Source organism: Periplaneta americana, chromosome 9 (assembly GCF_040183065.1).
Source record: "Periplaneta americana isolate PAMFEO1 chromosome 9, P.americana_PAMFEO1_priV1, whole genome shotgun sequence".
In the NCBI taxonomy this organism is placed as follows: Eukaryota; Metazoa; Arthropoda; class Insecta; order Blattodea; family Blattidae; genus Periplaneta; species Periplaneta americana.
In genome coordinates, this window is record NC_091125.1 from 154126059 (window position 1) to 154149120 (window position 23062).

The following is a 23062-nucleotide window of genomic DNA, read 5'->3' on the forward strand; positions in this document are numbered from 1 at the left end:
TACGATACACTGGTTTTGTTTTAATTTTATTCAGTATTACAAATGAAAAATAAATTTTAATTCCAAATTTTATATATGTCTAAAGTAGCACATGACTTAATTCTTTTTTTTTTTTTTTTTTTTTTTCAAATTCGTATATCCTTTGATAGAAAAATTACAGCAAAGTATAAGTATTGGTATGGACAAAATACGCAGTTTAGCATATGCAAAGATAGACGGCAGACAAGATCTGACCGTTATCATAAATGCTCAAAATATTATTTTCGTGCAACATTCTTATTTAGAGTTTTCAAAACATCGTAATACTTTACATTTCATAGATTCACAAATAAATTATGCACCTGAGAAAAATGAACGGAAGATAATCACTAAATAGCAAAAATATCACGGCTCATGGAGGCGTTACAAAAACATGTATTAACAGGTTGCCTTCGGGTTCCTAGCAACCTCATGACGTCAGAATCTATGACGTACACAAAATTACAGGATAATTTATCCTGAAGCGGATGTGTGCAGTGTGTACGCGTCACAAGAAATGGAAAGAATCTGTGCCAAAACGGAGTGTAAAAGTAGCAAGAGAAACGATAGTCACGGCTGCTCCAGCAGAATCAGTTGTACCTCGCATGTCACATTATTAAGTACTATAGGATGACCAGATTTCCAAAATTAAAAAACGGGACACTTATTAAAGTTGACATGAATCAACATTTTATCTAAACATTCATTATCACTGTGTTTATATAATGCCAGTGAGCAATAAGGTCCAGTTTTATTTATTTTAAAGTAATAAATACTATACTGTTTACAATAACTAGGCTATAATAATTATGCAAGTACATAATAGATAGACTTCGTGGAATTGCCACGAGAATCGCAAGGTTTACTACGTACGCGGTATAGACTGTATGAGAAACGAACGTGCAACGGATGGAATATGCCTCTGATGTAAACATTGAGCAGTATACTTCAGTTACAATAAAACCTGTATCCTGCATTCAAGAAATATAATGGGTGATCATTGAAGTAGGAAATGTCTAAACTTGTAAATACACAATTATTTTGTAGTGAGATATATTAACTCTTAAAATGTAATGTAATATACTCACATCATCCTTGAATATGTGCATTGAAGTGAAGAGTTACGTATATTTTGAGCGACTGCAAAGTAACCTCCTCCGATGGTCACTTTTTATATTGGGAAAATGTACGTTCAACAACACACGATGTAATACGTGCATATTTGAAGAACTTTTCAGTACACCAACTTCAGAGTTTTGTCGTGACCTGATAGTACATCATTTATAATACGAAGTTGTGAATAGGCAGAATTTTTAGCAATAATGTTTCTCAACTTACATTTTATTTTTTCTGAAATTAGTGAATTATTATTTTGGATAACAGTTTGTGATATTTTATACAGTATATTAAGGGCTTCTGAGAGTTGTGGATTAAACGATTCTAACAGGGTGATGCTTTTGGACACGATTTTAAAATTAGAATTAATGAACAGAATATCTTCCAATAGCTGTTCAGAAGGCAATGATTTTAAAGCTGCAACAGCGGAACTGTCTGTGCTATCCAATGCATCAATTACCTTCATTACTTTGCCGTAATATTTTGCATAATAATTAACAGCATCCAACCACGTTTTCCAAGGGTCAAGACTGGTTGCGGGGGTAAGGATATTCCAGGGGCAATTGTTTGGAACAGCAACATTCTCATTGTACTACTGTATGTTTGATTGAATTCTTGTCTGCACTGGACAAATGTTAAGCTTTGACTATTCCAAACACAGTAATGCAAAACCAAGTGCTTACTTAAGTATACATTAGCTGTAGCTGCTCTATCTATTTGGACCGGTCACAACTCTTAACATGAACTGCTTATACTACGAGACCGGGCGGTCGCTCACCTCCTCTATACTATCGTACATCGGCAACCTGATTGCATGCTGCGTGTGGCAATTCAACGAAGTCTAATAATAGAGTAGCATGGATACTTAGCTTAAGTCATTGTTGACAATTTTTTATATTGCAACTAGACTGGATTAATTAGGTTAGCTTATCTGTTTAAAAATATTTCAGGTTAATTGGACCTTACATCATATCCAAGTCACTGTATTCTGCTTCATATTACCCTTTAACTATTTTAACATTCTCCATGAAAATAAACTGTACAATCAGCATCATATTTCTTTTATGAGTGAATTTGTTCGGTTCTTTCGCTGTCGAGTCGCCCGTTGCACGGCGGCCGGCGATAGCAACCGTTGATAACCGAGTCCCGGCACTACGGCCGACTTGAATCCCCTCCTATCACGTTTATCAGCAGATGTACTACATTTTGAAACATGAAGTCCTATCTTTCCTAAAATAATGTCTGAAGATTCATCAATTCATTTTAAATATAAAATACACATTTCACTATGAGTAAATAGAAATTCGCTTACGTTCAATACCTTTTTCCGCTTTCCGTCTCGTCGTTAAAATTTCTGGCACAGGGTCAAAACCTAGTTTTTATGTCAAATTCGCTTCCTTCCCACTGGATACAATAACATTCTCTTGGTAGAATTCAAGTTTACATAACGTTTATCATTAAATTGGAGGACTGCAGAATAGGAAGACAGTTATTCCTACATGATCAAATGGAATTAACAAGCGAGCAGAGACCGGGAAGGACTAGCTCTTCACATATGGAGATATTAAATAAACATTACAGTAGACTCGTGGAAATAAAGCAAAACTCTTTTCCATTTTTAGGCCACAAAAGTTTAAACTTTATCCTAGATGAATCCCGTAATTGACGCTCTCACCCATTTCACCGTGGCGATCAGAACCCCGCTTGGGGCAATAGATTTTTGAAGACGATGAAAGTTGTAAATATGGCTCTTTCGAAAGGGAAGGAAAACCGGAGTAACCAAGTCGTAAATTTACGGCACATCAACAATCTTGTGTCCACACCAGTGGAGTAACGGTTAGCGCGTCTGGCCGAGAAACCAGGTGGTCCAGGCTCGGTTCCCGCTCGGGGATAGTTACTTGGTTGAGGTTTTTTCCGGGGTTTTCCCTCAACCAATATGAGCAAATGCTGGGTAACTTTCGGTGCTGGACCTCGGACTCATTTCACCGGCATTATCACCAAAGCTCGGAACTTGGGGACTTGTGTCTTTGCACGTGGCTAAGCGACCGGACTTCAATGTCAACAAACCCCCGCTTCCAGCACGGAGGTACAGTCAGGTCTGCTATAAAAGTGGTTTCTGACTGGAACAACATATTGATAGTATTATGGTAGGTTGAAACACGTAATTTTACACCATATATAATAAAAATAAACATGATAAATATATAAAATTTACTTTTCTGCTCTGTACATTTTATTACAGTGTATGACTACGTACATTCCAATATTTTCAAACCCATAACTTCTTCGCTGATATGAAACGAGAAAAACTTATTTCCAAGTCACATGAAGTGACGGGAGCAAACTTAAAATACTGAATGTTTTCACTGTCACTGTTTTCTGTTTGATTTTGAGCAATTGCTAGCTGATCTCGTATGTGAGAAAGGTAAGTGTATCCTAAATTTTTCTCAAAAATAGTTTTCAATTTGTTCTACGGTAGGTTCCTCTGCTACTTGATCCATGGCTATGGACAAATTTTCCACTAATTTAAGGGACTGTAATGTCTTTCAATGAATGCCGGTTTCCAGCCTTTAGTTTGTGTGTAGCACAACTTACAAAATATAAACTCTCCATTCGAAGAAAATAATGTATCTCCTTCGAATTCCTCCACGAAATTCTGTACCTAAAGTTTAAAAAAATGTATTTTGAAACTTGTATAATATACATTCGAATAACACGTATTTCTAATTCCTCAAACAGACCGTTTATCTGTAATTCTCTGAATGTCATTGTCTTCGGCATGCCACAGTTTCCTCGTCCGTCTTCCTCTCATTCGATGTGACTACTTCTTAGTACATACGACTATCCCTGAGCACTTGTAGCGTGAGCTGTGTTTACGTTGTACCTGTAACCTTACTCGTGCACATGAAACACAAGTCCCCAAGTTCCGAGCTTTGATTATCACCTTCATCTCATTCAGACGCTAAATAACCTAAGATGTTGATAAAACGTCGTAAAATAACCTACTAAAATAAAATTAAAAAAACAACCTTATCCCTGAGTTGGAGAGTTCCAGGACAAAATATCGGCAATTTCCTCGCTTAGGTTTCATAATTCATATATATAACCTGTGCGACTACAGACTGTAGTTGTGTCACATTGCCGAATCATCTAAATCGAAATAGGATCCTAGCATTATTGCGAAAAATCTGAAAGACTACTTATCAAGATCGTTAAAACGTGAGAAAGAGGAGGAATTAAATTAACCATGTTAGATGCCATCTACTTCAATGTAGACATAAATCTAATTTACGCTTTACCGTATTTTGACTCACAGGAAGGAAAACTAACACTTATATCTGCATTGCATTAGGGATATTGCGCAAGACCTTTGAGATCACCCTATGCCTCTTCAGTGAAACAGTACGTAAACACTTGTTTCCAGAAACGCATCATGAGGCAGAATTCTTGCTCTTGCTCTTGTTTGTTCAATGCACCGCCAGAGAGTATAATTAGAACGGTAGGGACATCCACTTACTTGTGTTAAAGTCGGATCACGTCGGACGCGGAAATGCAGTGGCAGCCAATTATTAAATTACCGTAAGGAGATCGGCCTGATTAGCAAACTCTTACAAATGTGATGCTAATTATTTATATCAGACTTGAAACACATGTTTACAAAAATTTAATGAAGTTTTAATCAGAATTATACGTAATGTGGCGAATGAATAATGAGACTAAATGTTAAATAAATTATTTGAAATTACGTTCAAAGTTACTTTTCCTCACTCGAAAGAGACTACATTTCTTAAACTGGACACAAGTGACATTATTATCTAAGGAAAGACGTGTGGTGGTCCTGTTTTGGAACAGCGAAATACAGTATCTTCATTTCAGCGTAAACTGTAGTTTCGTGAATATAAGAATTTCGCATAGTGTTAAAAATCCGGTTTCTTGCTTAGATGTCGTACTGTGATGTGACGTATTCTGTCCGATCTAGTGGTTATGTCGCAGGGTCGTCGAAACGGGGGACATCACGAGACAGTTACTTACTTAGTACTTAACGGCATCCTTTTCTTTAATAGTAATATACATTACAAGAAAGGTATGTTGACGTTTTCATGGCCGAGGAAAAGATTGAAAAAGCGAAACGTAGTTGAGCTTTTTTAATTTCCGAGAACATGAAAACAAACATACTGCTCGTGTGTCGTACATTATTTTGTGCGAAGATCGTTTATTACATACCTGAAAGACGAATTTCTAATTAGTTGCAATAAAATCTCCATGTTGGTTTCTGTTTAATGACGGCAACTTCGGAAAACCAAAATATCTTTCTTCAACATTGTTGCTATAAAATGTTTTATGTGTTTACTATATTCCAGCAGGCCGTGATATACGTCTGTCTTTTTTTCCCCCCAGTCTATAAATGCGAACTTAAAACAAACGGTAAGGTTATGTAATGATTTATTTTTCATTTTAATATTTTAACAATATTATTTATATAACATATTGCAGTAATAACATCGGCATCTGGAATCTTGTTGATTTTTTCACGGCTTCCTTAATGTTACATGTATCAGGAATGCAATAAGTTTCGTGGAGTAGTAGACTTTACTTAATTTTTGCAAACATTTAAAAACAATAATTAACATTGCAATTTAGGTGAAATTGCAGTGGTAAGTTTCCAATTTATAATTATTACTATGTTAAACGTCTCTAAAAATAATATGTTAAAAGCCTAAAGCAGTAAAATGAATGTGGCGCTTAAGCGGTAAGAAGAGGGAAATTGTTATGTGTGTTACGTTGGGAATACTGAATGTGGTATTTCACACTTACCGCGTATTGGTTTTGTTGCGGAAAACAAGCAAATACGCACGATCTCGCACAAATTATTTTAAACAGTTGTATAATATTACGTAGAATTCTAATGCCATACAGAAAATATTTTCAGGGAAAAGCCTGAGTTCAGCCACTAGTTTTTACAGAGAAGCCAGAAAAAAGGGTGGGGAAAACCGAGAAGCGACGTAACCACTCGGTCGGACAGTAGAGTAGATGTGAAGCTAATATCAGATCAAGAGGGCTACAGCCACAATCTAATACATACAGTCGCGCAACGCCAACACTTTTTTTTTGCCATCTCGTGACTGCTCATGCGACAGTAGTGTTCCAACGACAGGCAAGCTAAATGTGTGTAGAGTACATAATAGCAGAGAAATGATACTTGATATTTTTATGTTATACAGTAACTGTATATGGTTCTTATTAATTTTATTTTAGGAACTTACAAGACTTTTACACCCAGTTAATCTGAAAAAAAGTTGTAAGTTCGAGAAATTGAGAATAAACTTAAATCTTTCTGCTCCTTACTTTCAAGTGAATCATAATTTGAGATACACAGTAAAACTTCCCTTAACGGACACTTCCCAATAGCGGACTCCTCTCAATAGCGGACATTTTAAAATTCCCCTGCAAAATAACATTGGCCCTTAAGATAAAATTCTTCCAAATAGCGGACATTCTCAATAACGGACGCGGACACTGAAATGTAGAAGAGCCCGGACGAGAAGTTATGGCACCGGCGCGAGAGACGCATTTTAGTTCGTTTGCTTGGACTCGCCCTCACACTCAACTGGAGGGGTGTTGGGTTAGTTGGTTACTAGCATTCCGAGTGTTCAGATCGTTCTGCTACTACCGCTATTGCTAATACTGAAAACATTGTCCTTCTGAGCGCCCTCATTATGGCATTGTCTAAGGTGTGAAATCATAGAGTAGTTCATAGCCAAGGACATGAAATAGCATACAATGTATGGAAATTCATGTCAGAAGAGGTTGTAAACGGAATACCAATTCCATTGAAAAGCGTGTGTGCAAGAGTACTGGCTGCCACTGGTATTTCAAAGCGAACCTTGGCAAGAATCAGGAAAGAAGGGAAAAATATTGAGGCAGGAACAGCAGATCTTTCTCCAGTCCGGAAAAATCACAGCCGAAGAAGAAGATTGTTGCAGCTGTAGACAGTTTTGATGAGGAAGTCATAAGAAGACTCATTTATAATTTCTACGCTACGCATAAGCAGAGGCCGACTCTGCAATCGCTTCTTCCAAGAATGAATATCAGTGTATGATTATGTGAAGAAAGTAGAGATTAATTACATTGAAATTGAGCACATGATGGACAGTATTTTTAGAACATTTCCATAAGAATAAGAATGTAAAGATGGAATAGCGGGCGTAATTCCATTAGGTACCTTCGGACTCTTGAGTAGGAAAGTGGTGATACTAAGGTAAGACGAATGTTTTTAGAAAGAGATGAAACGGATATGCCTGTCGCTCTGAGCTTGAGAACCGTAACCCAAACAACCCCCACTCCTGTACCCTGCTGGGCGGCAATTTAAAACTTCGCGCATGTTGGTGCCATAACATCTCGTCTCAGCTCTATCTCCCAACAACAATTAAAACTTCCAAATAACGGACAGCGTGAAAGAAAAAAAGAAAAAGACGGTTGTAAATTAAACGGAATTCTAACGGAATTCTTTGCAACAATCATTATCGTGCATTTGAACGTTCTTGTACTTTATTGAAGGTAAGCAGCACAGTTGTTAGTTGTGATACTGTACATGAGCAGTCCGTACTTTCTTAGTTTGTCAAGCTGAGTGTTCGGAAGTACAGTCACATTAAAAATGTTACAAAAACGTAAACGTTTGTCACTAAAAGAAAAAGTGGATATAGTGAGAAGAAGAAATTAAGTGTTCGTGAGATGGCCACAAAGTTTAATGTGGGAAAAACTCAGGTTAGTGAAATTTTGAAAAACAAGGATGTTATATTAAAATCATAAACTGAGAATGCAAATGAGAACACAAAAAGAGCTTTTCCTAAAACTGAGAGGCTTGCCATTGGCAATTTAACATATGAATGGTTCTGCCGTGCTAGAGCAAATAAGATGAGTTTCTCTGGGACCTTGATTAGAGAGAAGGCCTCAGAAATTGCAAAAGAGTTGGATTATTCTAATTTTAAAGCTTCGGGTAGTTGGCTAAGTTTCGGTCACGACACAATATTTCCTACAAAAGTGTATGTGGTGAATCTGCTTCTGTTCATCCAGAAATTGCATCTGACTGGAAAAGTAAACTTACTGATAGCTCTATTTGTATTTTGATGTACTGTATACATACTATTGATTTTCTAAATAGCGGACACTTCTCAATAACGGACATTTAATTTTTCCCCGGCGGTGTCCACTATTGGGAAGTTTCACTGTATAATTTTTCGATGGCAAATTCAGTTTATTTCTAAATATATTTATACTTCATTTGAACTCTGTACTTATTTTCTGTGAGAAAAATTAATATTAGTAGCCTCAAAAACAAGGACGTCATTTCAGTCTTAGTCGGGGAGGGGGGGGGACAAAATTTTTTACGGCAGATTTTATCGAGTGGCGTACTCCACACTATTTCCTCAGAAATTAACTATTTTCCATACGATTAATTGGGGTAAACTCGACAGCTGATTTAAACTTGATCATAAAGAAGGAGATTTGAAGCATGCGAGATTCACTGAATATATTTTGAAGTTCACTTTTTTATTTCCTTAAGCACCGGCATTTTTTATTATTTTATGCTCGACCATGCCGAAATGTAGTAATTATACACCTGGTAGCAGCCCTTTAATGGACCTCATTAAAGTACACCTATTCATTAAAGTTCAGGTGTTCCACCAATCAGAAAATACCATTGTAGCAATATGAAAGCGCAAATATCGATTATTTTCGGATATGCAATCGAAAAGCAACAATAAGTCACATTAAGTCACCTATATTTGAAATAAAGTCAGCTCTGTTACTATAATAATTAGCGTTAATTGTAAATAATATTCAAATAAATTCAATTTGTCATCTCATTTTTCAATGTCTAATTCAATTTCAAGGTTATATCAAGATTAAGGTTTACTTTACTCTCTAGATTATATCAAGGTCAATGTCGACATTTGTTTCTCGGAAAAAATCAATACTTTCGCGTCTGCGCACATCTCACAATTTACGAGGTATTGCACAAGGTTAGTTCCGCTCCTCAGTCAGATAAGAATAACATGAATACTTCTGAATAATTTCAGCACAAAAAGTCATATGAAACTTGCCTATAATGGTAATTAAGACGCTCGTATGAAAATTATGAAACTCGCTTGCGCTCGTTTCATAAACATACTCGCGTCTTAATTACTACCATTATAGGCTCGTTGCATAATGTACTATTAAGCCACAATAGGGGTATTATGGTTTTTATGGTAAGTTTACCGAAATTTGCAATACATGTTCAGCGCAAACCTTGTGCAGGCCTGAGTTAGGGTCTATTAATATTTTTAATAGAAAATTAATGTACTTGACATTGTAATTCGTCGTAGAATAAGTGTCTCTACCTCGCATCCCATGTTTCTCCGTGTCAATCATAACGTCAAGTTACCCGCTTTCAAAAATGACCCAAAGCAACCCATTCCACCACCTAGTATGAACACAACTGACCTGCTCGGCCGCTTTCGTGCAGGAGGCGAAGGACAGAACCAGCAGGAGCAGCAGCAGCAGAAAGGGCGGCATCCTGTGGGCGAGTTCAGACTCGCGGCGGAGGAACGCTTTCCCTGCATCACACATCACATCAGTCACATCTGCAACAAAACATCGGGAGTTATACCACAGTCTAGTATATACAGTCACGAAGCTTAATACTTACTAATATGCAAACGTAGACAGTTGAAATATGCATCCATAGATAGTTGCTCACCACCAGGATCGCTACTATCGCCTCATCACAGACTCTTTCCCTAGCAGACGATAAAATGTATTGTACTTTCGATATCGTGTTCTTTTGAAAAAATTAACACCTTCCTTCCATTATTGAAATATGAAATATATAAGGTTTATATATTACTAGTGGCTTGTGCAGCAAATGCTGCTGCAAACTAAGTTCGTTAGACGTTCAAATAAAAATTTTTCAGATTTATTTTCAATGAAGAATACTTGTCTTTTTGATAGTTATTTGCTTCCATAATAATGAAACATACTCCCTCTGAATGGATTTTTTTTAGGCCAAATACTTTTTCTTGAACCTATCCAACTTATTTTTTAGTTTCAACGCGAAAACGCAAGTATCAATGTCACGACGTTAGCAGTAGCTATTTCAGGTCATTGTGGATTGTAGGCAAAAGTTAAAAAAATGCCAGGTTTGCTAAGCTTTCGAACAATAGCATTTTCGTATAGCTGTTGCATGTAGAACTTGAAATGTAGAGCGTAAAATCATTTTATCCTACTAAGAGATCTTGCTGAAATGATCTGGAGACTACAAAATTTTCTAGGCCTCTTATTTTATCAGTAAGTAATACCAGCGAATAGGGATTATAAAGAATGGACACTGAGCGAATTTTCCTGTGTTTTGTTTCTCTGTGCGCCAGCGGCTAGTTCCACTTTCAAGCGCTAGAGGTAGTATAATCGAGCATACGCTAAGATAATAATTGAGAATAGAATTAAGGCACAGGATCCAAACATCGCCTACCTTATTGCATAATCCAGTAACGCTTTGCTTCAAATAAATTCAAGTTAACAGCTTTTCCTTATTTCTCAGTGACAAACTAGTTTTAATAATAATATTTTATATTTCAGATATCACAAATTATATTATAAAATAATACAATACATTATAAAATTAAGTATCGAATTCGTTTAATATTTGTATATAATATAATATAGGTATATGGTTTTACTTCTCGTAAGAGTTTTGTTTTTCCATTTTCAGCGCTATCAAATCATTACATATTTTAATTGTTGTTGGGGTCAACGTCTGAACTCTCATTATAAAGGAACTCTAGAGTCTAGACATTACAGGTAATGAAGGATTTATTATTTTATGGATCCAATTTATTTTATTTGAGTACATAATGTACCTAGATGTATTAATTGTATGTGTCATATTTCCGCTGTGTCGACTGCTAGCTGGTGTGATGTCAGCGCCAACTCTAGGGAGAAAGCAGAATCTGACGCTTTAGCTGGCTTGAAGGTCATTGAAATCGGTCCGGCTACATCAAAGGTACCGACGCGAAATGTCCATTCTTTATAATCCCTATTCGCTGGTAATACCTTTTGATCTTTCCTTAGGAACTGTAATTTTTGCGCTCTCTCGAGCCAATACTGAAGACAATGACACATATCAATATCTATACTACACCGCCATTAAGTATATGAAAAAGACCCAACCCCACTGGGTTAATAAGTATAAAAATATTTGATTTTTAATAACAATATTATTTTCTTACTTACGTTTTGCAGTTATCTATAGCAGCCACTCAGTAAATTATAGAAATGAAGATCTAAATTGAGATATTCTCTACATTTACTTACATAACCTCAAAACGTTTCACTTTCATATCATGAATATACCCGTAGCATCAATATTATGTACAATTAATGAAAAATAGATGCATCATGATTTTCATAAAATATATATTATATTCTATAAACTCACCTTCCTGGATCTTTCGGAAGAAGGATAGGCCTAACTCTAACCTATTTTTCTTACAATTTATAGTACTACAAATGTCTCCTTGTCCCATATTATTATTCTAATTATTGTATTTTAGCCATTTACAGTTATTACAACCGATAATGAACATTTCACAGTTTACATAGCTTTTCACAAAAATGCGAAACACGGCACAGTCAATGCTTTTTCGATCTAGACCAGGCCGTAATATTTGTTCGGGTTTTCTTTTTCAGTGTATGCTGCTCAGCTAAGCTTTATTTAGTGTAATGTGTCCATAAGTTCCGTTTACTTCTTGTTGTATAATATGTTGCAGAAATAATTACAAAACTGTGTTATTTTAATGTGAAAAAAAATTTACATGTTAACATAATCTGTTCGCGTCAACATTTCAAGTTTAGAATGGAAGCTATTTTGAGGTTTAATAAGAAAGAATTTATATTGGGATTTCAATTTAGCACATCTACCTTCCTTAATTTTAAACAAAACATTTACCATACCACTCCTATGAAATTAGTGTACGTACAATTGTGTTACTTCGTCTCTTAAGTAGTAGATAAATACAATAATTCAGTACCGTACTCAATTGTAGTATTAAAATACAGACAAATTGAATGTCCGGGGTATCATACATGACGTTATGCTTAATTATAATGTATGATTGCGAATTTAGAAATATAAGTAAACATAACCTATAATTTACATATGAATGGCAAGGCATTGGAGATCACTAAATTTAGACAGAAAGGGGCAACTGGTACAGTAAACATGACCTATAATTTCAACATATCTAAATATCCGTGCGGTGCAATTGAAAATTATTGAATCGTGCATAAATGAAAGTACAAGAATTTCGCAATATTTAATCGAAATAAAAGCAGGTATTACACATACGAACAACGTAATTTTCACTCCAAAAATAATATTACACCTTAACTCACAAGGAATTATGTCTGAAGTGTCCCCTAATCATTGTTTTAAATTTTATTAATGCAATTACACTACATTTTAGAGAAATGTGCATTCCAATTAATTTATATGGTTGAAACGCCGCCCTTCGTGATCGGGTTAAGCGAGTCGCATGGTCTGCCTTAGCGGCCTGTATTAGATCACAATGGCAGTGACACAGTCTATTGTTCCTAGTACTCTCAGCGCTCCAAGCGGCTAGCAACTATCGCGAGAAATGCAGCTCGTTGGCAAAAAATCATCCCAAGCTTCGTGACTATATATAGCAGACTGTAGTTATACTGTGCGACACAGAAATCAGTTGACAAAATGGGAAACATTACTAATTGTAAAACTGAAATAATTATTGCACAAAGTAACATAATGGGTCTAGAACCCGGAATTTTAGGTGCTAAAAGTTAATATTGTTTCTCTCTGTAGTTTATTTAATATAGAAGCTATACCCCCACTTCTTTGAAATGTCATTCTTGTCATTTCAATATTTTCGTTTTGGTAGGTACCGTTAAAGATATTTAATCCTCTTAACCACCACTTACAAATTAGCGCATTCTTTACAAGACCCATTGTCCAGTTCTTGTGACTTTGCTGTCATCGTAGTATCAATCTTTATTACTAGAATGCACTTTCAACAATCTTCGAGGTCCAGTTTTGAATCATGAATAGAACGTCAACACAAGATGCAAGTATTCCCTGATAGTACCTGTGTCACACGCCAAATAAGACGTGACGCCAATTTAATTTATGAACAACTAACCTTATCCTCGTACGCCTTGGAACAGTCACATCATCATCATCATCATCATCATCATCATCATCATCATCATCATCATCATCATCATCATCATCATCATCATGACTTGAAATTCAACGTGTGTAGGCTACTAAATGCTACATTCAAGTATTAAACACAGTACTATATTCCAGTGAAGAGCATATTCCGTTGGTCCGTTGAAGATCAGATTCTTTCATTCAGGAAGCCAATTTCGCCTTTAAAGTGATTTACGGCCAGAATTGGCACTGCTCTTTGTGCGAATAATAAAGAATGATCTATGGCTATGGCGTTCGGAGTACCGCTATACAATTTCGTGAACATGCTCAACAGATAATTCCAGCATGAAATTGTTTTCTACCTAAAAGGTAAAGCTCTTTTGTGACTTCCATATCTGACTACAACCATCTGAGAAATCATTCCCTGTCAGTTCAGACGTAAATATTCAATACCCTGTCTAATGTAAAGGAAGAGATTCTTTGACCTGATACATATGATGCATTTTGAAATGTGAGAACGCGGCATACCACGAAGCCATTATGTGTGGCTGAACATACAAGTATTTCCGTCTTCAATTTAATATCCAAGCTTACGAAAACAAGGAGAATATAAGGAGAAAAGGAGGAATACACTAGAGAGCATCGGTAAACACAGATTGCAACTGCTACTCGTACAATGGGAAGAGGCTGTGGTAGACAGCATTTGTTTATACAGTTCGATCAACAATGTACTCGAGTGTACGAGAAAGGGGGAACAAAAAAAAAAAGAATAAAAGAAAAAGAGGAATATAAGGAGAACAAGGGGACGACAAAGAGAACGAGAGAGATACTATTTGTACAAGGAGAGAGGGGGGGGCTGCATTTCTATGTGACTGTCAATTCCAAGTTACTCCCATACTCAGTGAGGAGAAAAATGTAGTTGTACATCGAAAAAAAAAATCAGTATGTTCCATAATAATTCCAACCAGGAACAAAGTAATAAAAATTAAAATGTTTACTGATTTACTTTAATGATTATTTTTCTATATATTAATAGTTTTGTTTAGTTTCGTAGCCTGTTCTACATGAAAAAACTCTAGTTTTTTGGCAAGCTTTCAAGGCCCTTAAAAAAATTTCGTTAATACATAGGCAACATTTAATAGTAATATGCGTTACAAGAGCGGTATGTTGAAGTTTTCATGTTCGAGGAAAAGTTTGTAAAAGCGAAACATAGTTGAGCTTTTTTAATTTCCGAGAATTCAAAGAAAACATACCGCTCGTGTATCGTACATTATTTTGTGCGAAGACCGTTTATTACATACCTGAAAGAGGAATTTCTAATTAGTTGCAATGAAACCTCCACCTTGGTTTCTGTTCAATGACGGCAAATTTTCAAAACAAAAATATCTATCTTCAACATTGTTGCTTTAAAATGTTTTCTGTGTTTACTATACTCCAGCAGGCCGTGATATACGTCTGTCCTTTTTTTCCCCCAGTCTATGATGAGTCTGGAATCTTGTTGATTTTTTCACGGCTTCCTTAATGTTACTTGCATCACGAATGCAATAACTTTAGTGGAGTTGTAGAGTTTACTTAATTTTTGCAAATATTTAAAAACAATAATTAACAGTGCAATTTAGGTGAAATTGCAGAGGTAAGTTTCCAATTTATAATTATTACTATATTGAACGTCTCTAAAAATAATATGTTAAAAGCCTAAAGCAGTAAAATCAATATGTCACTTAAGCGGTAAGAAGAGGGAAATTGTTATGTGTGTTAGGCTGAGAATACTGAATGTGGAATTTTAGACTTTCCGCGGATTGGTTTTGTGCGGAAACCAAGCAAATATGCACGATCTCGCACAAAAGGATATTCCGTGACATGAATGAAATATCTATAAGATTTAATGCGGATTCCAAACATGTAAAAATTAATATAAAGTGTCATTAAAAGGAGGCATATAGGCCTATACTGAGTAAAAAAATTGTTATTATTTGGCGAAGATTAAGACACTTTCTATTTACATAATTAATATTTAATCTTGAGTATTTTTCACAAAATAAAGGATTGGAATGTCATACGATATTTAACATTCTAATGCATCATTGTCAGTTGTTTGTTAAGTAGTAAGAAAGTTAGACTCGGCTGCTTGCGCGAGTAGTTGACGTTTTGGTTTAGGGCGGCTTCAAATCCCATATGCTATTAATTTTTTATACAGTTGCGAATAAAATTACAGATCTTTTAAATAATTTAATTTCAAAATTAGTATAATTATTTTTTATTTGGTTCAACTTAACACTCAAACTTGTATAAATGTTCTACTCTGTTGAAAATATTAAATTTATTGGAAAGAGAGAGACTAGTCATGTCAAGCCCTTAATACTGGATTAAGGAACCCCGAGAAAGAAAAAATAATAGTAAACAACATTATCATCATCGATCAGGAATTAAGTCACATTAATGATGTCATTTTGGATGAACTATGTATCAAGATGCCGATCTTGGAAAACAATAGTAAATACAGGGTGATCCATTTGGGATCGGTTACTATTTATTTTTCAGTAATCCGTAAATACATTCCTGAAGGATAGGTGTTTGACCACATTAGATCTCAACGTATCCACCACTATGTACAGAACACAATTCACACCGTGAGGATAATCCTGCCAAGATATGGCTTTACATCGCAGAGTAATTTTCTCAAAGGCTGAAAGAATTTTTGCAATGCCCCTGGATTGCTGCGTATAGACATCTTTCTTTACAAAACCTCAAACAATGAAATCGGGTAGTTTCAGATCTGGAGAATTTGGAGGCCACGTAATTGGTCCACTACAACAGCACCAGTTAATATCTAATCTTATTCAGAATATCACGAACTTCTTTTCCTCAATGAGATGATGCACCAAACTGTTGGAACACCGTGTTCAAGTGATTTTCCTGTCGCAGCTGTTGTATGAAAAGCAAATATGATCCATTCAATTTAAATTACATAGAATAGCTCGCTTGCTTGTTACTCATTTTTACATTTATACCCGACACTGATATTTTTCTCTGAATGACTAACTTCGGAAGTACGGTAATTGAAGACCGACACCACTAGTAGAAGAAGAAAGGGAATTTGTCTCTGTGCTGTGACAACGGAAGAACGGGATAGAGAGTACGACAGACAGTTTGAGGATAAACAGAAAAAGAGAGATATTTTCCGCTTTGTCAGCGCGGAGATATTGGAGAAGTAACGGGACAAGGGGACAGAGGATTGTTTCAGAAGCGGGTTTTACCTTGCAATATTTCCATAAACATTTATTTATTTATTTATTTATTTACTTATTTATTTATTTTGCTAATAATTGTAACATAAAATATAAAATATACAGAGAAACTTTAGCTCGCCCCTGAAATTCACTCGTGTTCAGGGGCGGATTCCTGAATTGAAATTAATAATTATACAATACAATTATAATTAATAATTATACAATTCAATTTTCAATTATAGTATATAAATTTAAATTTACAATTTTTCAATTTTTATAAAATCCATACATAACTTTTTAAATTTAATACTAGAACTATTCGAATTGACAAGATTAGATATTTAAATATAAATTTGTTATTTATTCTTGGGCCTAAATTACTACTATGATTAAATACTGTAACAGTGTTGCATTTTGGTTCAAACAATCTTAAAGAATTCATACCTTTTGTTTTATAACTATGAGAGTAGGCCTACAATTCAAAATTATTTCGATTTTTATGTATGAATTTTATTTGATTGATAATGTACACTACTATGCAAAAAAATCTTAGGCAGGAATTCAGAATCTAAGCATTGCACTGCACACGTCAGAGGGGTCTAATATGCGGATTACGCTCTTGAAGTAGAGGGAGGGGTCTTATATACGAGGGGATCTAATAAACGTGTAAATACGGTATTTAGTTCTTCGTCTTGCAGTAAGCGGCATTTTGTTATTCAGTTGTTACTAATTGTAAGAGATATTCTGATTTTTGTTAGTAAAAGAATAATACATACAAAACTCCTGTGTTTTACATCATGATGAAACTTAAGTAACTATTTTATCATTGTGGATATAACAATTTCATTTTGTTTCCCAAACGATTCAGAATGTTTAATGTAATCGATACCGAAACAGTCCAATACATTCAAGAACATTGTGTCCTCTTGGTACCATCACAGTCTAGTATATACAGTCGCGAAGCTCAATACGTAGTAAATATGCAAACATTAGATAGTTGCTCACCACTAGGATCGCTAATATCGCCTCATTACAGGCAATGCAAAATAGTACCTGCACAGTCTATTGTTTCTAGTACCTTCAAAACTCAAGCTTCGTGACTGTATACAGGATGTTTAAAAAATACGGGGCATAATTTCAGGTATGTATTTCCCACATGTAGACAATCAAAATAGTTCATTACAACATGTGTCCGGAAATGCTTCATTTCCGAGTTATGGCCTTCACAACATTGAAATTCACCGGAACGTTTTTCTTTCCGCAGGTCGTTGTCATTACAGAAGATGTTCAAAATGTCCACCTCCTGCTTGAATACAGACCTCACATCGATGTCTCATTGACCTGCGAACACGATCCCAAACTCCAGGAGTATTGCGTATGTCCTCAGAACATGCCACAATTCGATTCCGAAGGGATTCCAAATCAGGCACCGGAGACGAATAAACGAATGATTTTAAATGGCCCCACAAGTAAAAATCGAGAGGGTTCAGATCAGGTCAGCGTGGAGGCCAAGCAATTGGACCACCTCTACCTATCCATCGATCAGAAAACCTTCGATCCAAGTACCGGCGAGCCGTACAACTGAAGTGTGCAGGAGCGCCATCATGCAAGAAATGAATGTGTTGACGATTGATCAGTGGAGTGTCTTCTAAAACATGAGGTATGGTGTTTTCCAGGAAGTTTGTGTACGCCTGCCCCGTAAGTCTGTTTACAAGTACATGGGGTCCAACTAATCGATCACCAATGATACCGGCCCACATGTTGAGGGAGGTCCGTATTCAAGCAGGAGGTGGACATTTTGAACATCTTCTGTAATGACAACGACCTGCGGAAAGAAAAACGTTCCGGTGAATTTCAATGTTGTGAAGGCCATAACTCGGAAATGAAGCATTTCCGGACACATGTTGTAATGAACTATTTTGATTGTCTACATGTGGTAAATACATACCTGAAATTATGCCCCGTATTTTTAAACACCCTGTAGAGTAGACTGTGGTACCATATCGAACAAGTCGGATTTCAGCCTCAGTTAAAGCAACTCCCTCGATTACTTGCTCCGTGAATGTTCCCCATAGGATGCCAAGAGTTTGTCTCCTGGGAAGGACAACATGGAATGATGGCAGCCAAACAAAATAGCTGTAATTCTCGTGCAATGTTGCAATAGAAACGATCGGCAACAACTTAAGCTCTCGGACCCAAATGATGGCTATTTATAAAATGTATGTGGTTCGATTTCCGACAAATTGCATGGTATGTGCACTTGTGAGGTAGACTTTTTCCTTGTAATTAGGTTTCCACTGTAATTTTAATTTCATCACTTCTTCTATTTCCTCGTATTATCCTATCAATATGTTCAATAAAATCGTTAACTAAATGAATATAGCACATTAGTAGTTTCTGTGGTTTGTGACGACCCACAACAGAGCCCCCAAGTAAGTGAAATCAGGGTCTCACAGGGCTTTGCAAAGAGGGAAGACAATACATCTTATTTACCGAATTCTTAACAGGGTTACGCAACGCTATTATTCCTAAATGCTGAAGCACCGTAAATCAAGAGCTGAACCCGGATGTGGAAATTACAGGGACAGCTCGTAACGTGGGGCTGTGGCGAGTTCCCAACCGTGTTGATGAACACAGTGCAAGCAAGGCAACGCGTACCTTCATGTCTGCTGTATAAAATAACATCAATAAAACCCATCAAAAGAGATAACTTTCCAATGGATGGTGACAAAATACGAATATTCTCAACCGAAGAGCGGTTAAATTTAGTGACACGTGATGTCTCACGGAGCACATTTCTTTCTCAGTGGTAGTCACTCAAAGGGCGTCGCAGTTAAGAAATAAATGACAGACTATTGTACTGTATCAGCTCACGTATGTCATTTTGAAAAAAATAATAATAAATTGAGTCAAATAACTCAATCACCCGTTCCTCTGCCGAGCTCTGTGCATATGTTTTTCAGGAGCAATAGTAAATATTTTAGGAGAGTAATAGTAACTTATGGACGTCCCGCGCCGTGGCATCGCGGTCTAAGGCATCCTGCCTAGGACTCGCGTTACGGAATGTGCGCTGGTTCGAGTCCTCATGGGGAAATAAATTTTCTCATAAAATTTCGGCCAGTGTATGGGACCGGTGCACACCCAGCATCGTGATGCACTTGGGGAGCTACGATAGGTAGCGAAATCCGGTTGCGAATGCCAGCTATAACGGCTGGGGGGATCATCGTACTAACCACACGGTACCTCCATTCTGGTTGGATGATCGTCCACCTCTGCTTCGGCATGTGGGCGTGAGGCGAGCAGCCGGCTGGTCGGTCTAGGTCCTTCACGGGCTGTAGCGCCACGGATTATTTATTATTAATAGTATGGACAATTCCTATTTTAAAAAAGTTCATATAAACATGTTGTGCAATATTGTGGGGACATAGTTGTTTAAATGTTACGCATAAAATGCCTTACAAAATGTATGAAGTAAAGACAAATAACTTATTGAGTGCAGTTATTTATTGATTGAAAGACTTATAAGAGATATGGAGAGACAAATTACTTATAGATTGCAGTTATTTATTGATTGAAAGCGAAACTTGGTGTAGCGGGTGTGGGTTGGCAATGTGCCTAGCTCTAGGGTAAGCGCAATAGATTTTCTAAGGTCGCAGTGCTGAGTCTTGGTGCTCTCCTCGCGAAAATTCGATTCAATTCAAATCTTACGACCTCACACATTTTTGTTCCTCAGAAGGATCGTCAGTTATGTCTCGAAATGTTTGTTGTTCTGTAACTTGGTACCTAGTTTTTCTTTAACTGTCCCTCATAATATTTTCTTGGTCCTCGACGAGGCAGAAATTCTGTTTATTGTGGCTTTTGGCTTGGCAACAATGACAACTCTCCACTTTCTACAGCTATTTTCCCTGACAGGTTCTCTCTTTTAGCATCGAGAGTATTTTCTTCTTGTAATTGACGTAACTCCAAGTGGAGTACAAAACAATATTGTCATATTATATTATTATTACAACGTCTATGATTGTCGATGAAGAAATGTGCTGATGCATGCCTTATCTTGTACAGCAGCCACGGCGAAAATGCGACTCACGAGCACATTGTGGCTCGCAGTGCTTTTCTCTCGCTTCCTACATACAACCCCCACCCTCTTACTCACTGGAATCAAACTCCGTTCTATTTGTATTTGTCTCGGACCTGCGAGTGACGTATCGTCGCAATATCTCTCTCGAAACCATGTACCTCTATAAAACACGAAAGTTTCAAGTAGGATGGGAGGATGCATTCTTTTGCTTACAGTATGATGAAAATATTAAATGTATGATTTGTTCACAAATATTACTAGGAAAACGGTTGTATAACATAAAACGGCATTATAAGTTACTACATGTTACTGATGAAACATTAAAAGGTTAAGTATTATTATTATCATTATCATTATCATCTCTGTACGTCGATTCTTTTACAGCAGATGTACGAATAATGCGGTTAGATTTTCAATTTAAACTCACAGATTTACACTGTGACGCTAAATGAAAGCTACATGTAAGGACTTGACAGATATTGAACTTTTCAAATCTGGAAAAAAATAAATATTTGAAGCTTCGTTCTTTCGCTTGCTCTGTTGAAGCCATGTTCGCTGTAACTTACGTTTGTGAAAAATTATTTTCAACAATGAAAATAGTAAAAATCAAATTTAGATCACGACTGACAGCTCAACTACGACTGGCAGTAAGTGACATAATTCCTGATTTTGAAACTTTATCGCAGAGACATTCTGAAGACAGTTAATTTTAGGTTGTGATAATGTGTCCTATGCTTTCTTGTTCGTTTCTTTCTTCGTTACACGTCCTAAACATTAATTTCCCCTTCAGTTGTCCGCCTCCCTCCATAGGTGCTATGCACGTTGCAGCTTACACAGTGGCTCGGCGCACCGTGGCCTTTTCGCCACGGCTGTTGTACAGTGATCGCATTGAGCACATATTATAACGCTCTCTTCCGTCAGTGCATATCGAGTGTTATGTTACCCAGAGTACCTATACTGAAGAGGCATAGGCCTAATAAAACCCCACAGATTTCTCAAACGACTGGTTTACGGACTTGTGTTTATTAGAGCTTAATAAAATATCTCGAGTTGATTGATGACGATATAAAAGCTTAGTAATTTCAATTTCAATTTTAATTGAAAGTCACTTTGTAGTTTAAAAATTATTCGCTATGAATTGTGGTAGTAGACAATGTATTGATGTCGGTATAAAAAATTGTAACTAGGAATAATCTTCACAACGAAACTGGACAACGCCGCTTGATATTACAAGGTATTCATGCGAGCAAAAAATATACGTACAGTGGAAGCTGTAAGTTCGACAGAAATCAAGTTCGACATCTTATAGTTCGACTGCTCACGTAGGAGAATTATACATGCCCCTATACGGGCACTAAGAAATGGGTTTGCCATTTGAATGGGAATTGGTTCTATCTTGTAGTGATACTTTTGTTAAAGGAAAGCAGAATATTTTATTGATTAGGACATCCATATTTAATCTCTGATGTTAAATTAATAAACTCTTCTTTCTCTATATTATTTTAATGTACCGAAGTACATATGATATTTCCATGCATGGAAATATCATATGTACTTCGGTACATTAAAATAATATATATGATATGCGTAAATCACTTCGTGATTTAAGACGGCGCTTATTCCGTCGGATCCCGGCCAACTAGTCACTCATAACGAGTGCACCTCAGCACATGTGTGGACTTCAGTCCTACGTTCATAGACATCTATGACGTAGTGCAGAGGGCGGCCACTAGAGGGAACCCAAGAGTTGGAACTTAAACTGAGACGATTCTGTCTGACACCGGGATGGGTATCCGGTGTGGCTTAGTGGATAAAGCATCAGCACGTGGAGCTGAAAACCCGGGTTCAAATCCCGGTGCCGGAGAGAATTTTTCTCCGTTCCATTACTCTTTCATCTTCTTTCTCTATTTGAGAATTGTGCCGTTTGTGAGACGGAACTGTCGAAACCCACTGTGATACTAGAAGCGCATACACAAGTCTCGGGGCGGGCAGGAAATGCAAGTACAGTACTGTATTCGTTGATGGATAACCAATAAGAATCTGTATTCATTTTACCTGCCACACCCACTATCCTTATTGGTCAGAACTTTCAATTCTGTTCTGTCGAACTTAGGAGAGTCCACTGTATATCCAACACAAAGTCTGTCGCTAGGATATTAATTGAACGATTTCATCCTAGTTGCATAGCCTAATATAGGGAAACGAAAGAACTCCGAGAAGAACTCCAACTACGACCTTCCGCCACAAGTTCGACTGGATTTTTCACATAAAAGTACCCGGGTCAGACGTTGCAGGATCAAAGATGAAAATAATATCTAAAAACGAAAGAAAAAATTGATTACGGTACTAATGCAAACTTCAAGGAAACTTTGTGTTCTCTTTCAAGGCTCAGAT

At 36.6% G+C, this 23062-nt stretch overlaps 1 protein-coding gene and 1 non-coding gene across 9 annotated transcripts in view; one reads left to right on the forward strand and one right to left on the reverse strand.

Moving 5' to 3' along the window:
• The window catches only part of magu (SPARC related modular calcium binding-like protein magu), a 310140-nt gene that overhangs the window by 272679 nt on the left and 14399 nt on the right, over positions 1–23062 (reverse strand). For all 8 annotated transcript variants that reach the window (XM_069836155.1, XM_069836154.1, XM_069836153.1 and 5 more), the window contains exon 2: positions 9622–9761. In XM_069836155.1, the coding sequence (XP_069692256.1) occupies positions 9622–9747 (126 nt within the window). In that variant the 5' untranslated portion in view covers positions 9748–9761. The remainder of the gene's footprint in view (positions 1–9621; positions 9762–23062) is intronic.
• Positions 22461–22532, forward strand: TRNAH-GUG (transfer RNA histidin (anticodon GUG)). The gene has a single exon. It is a non-coding gene; the product is annotated as a tRNA-His (tRNA).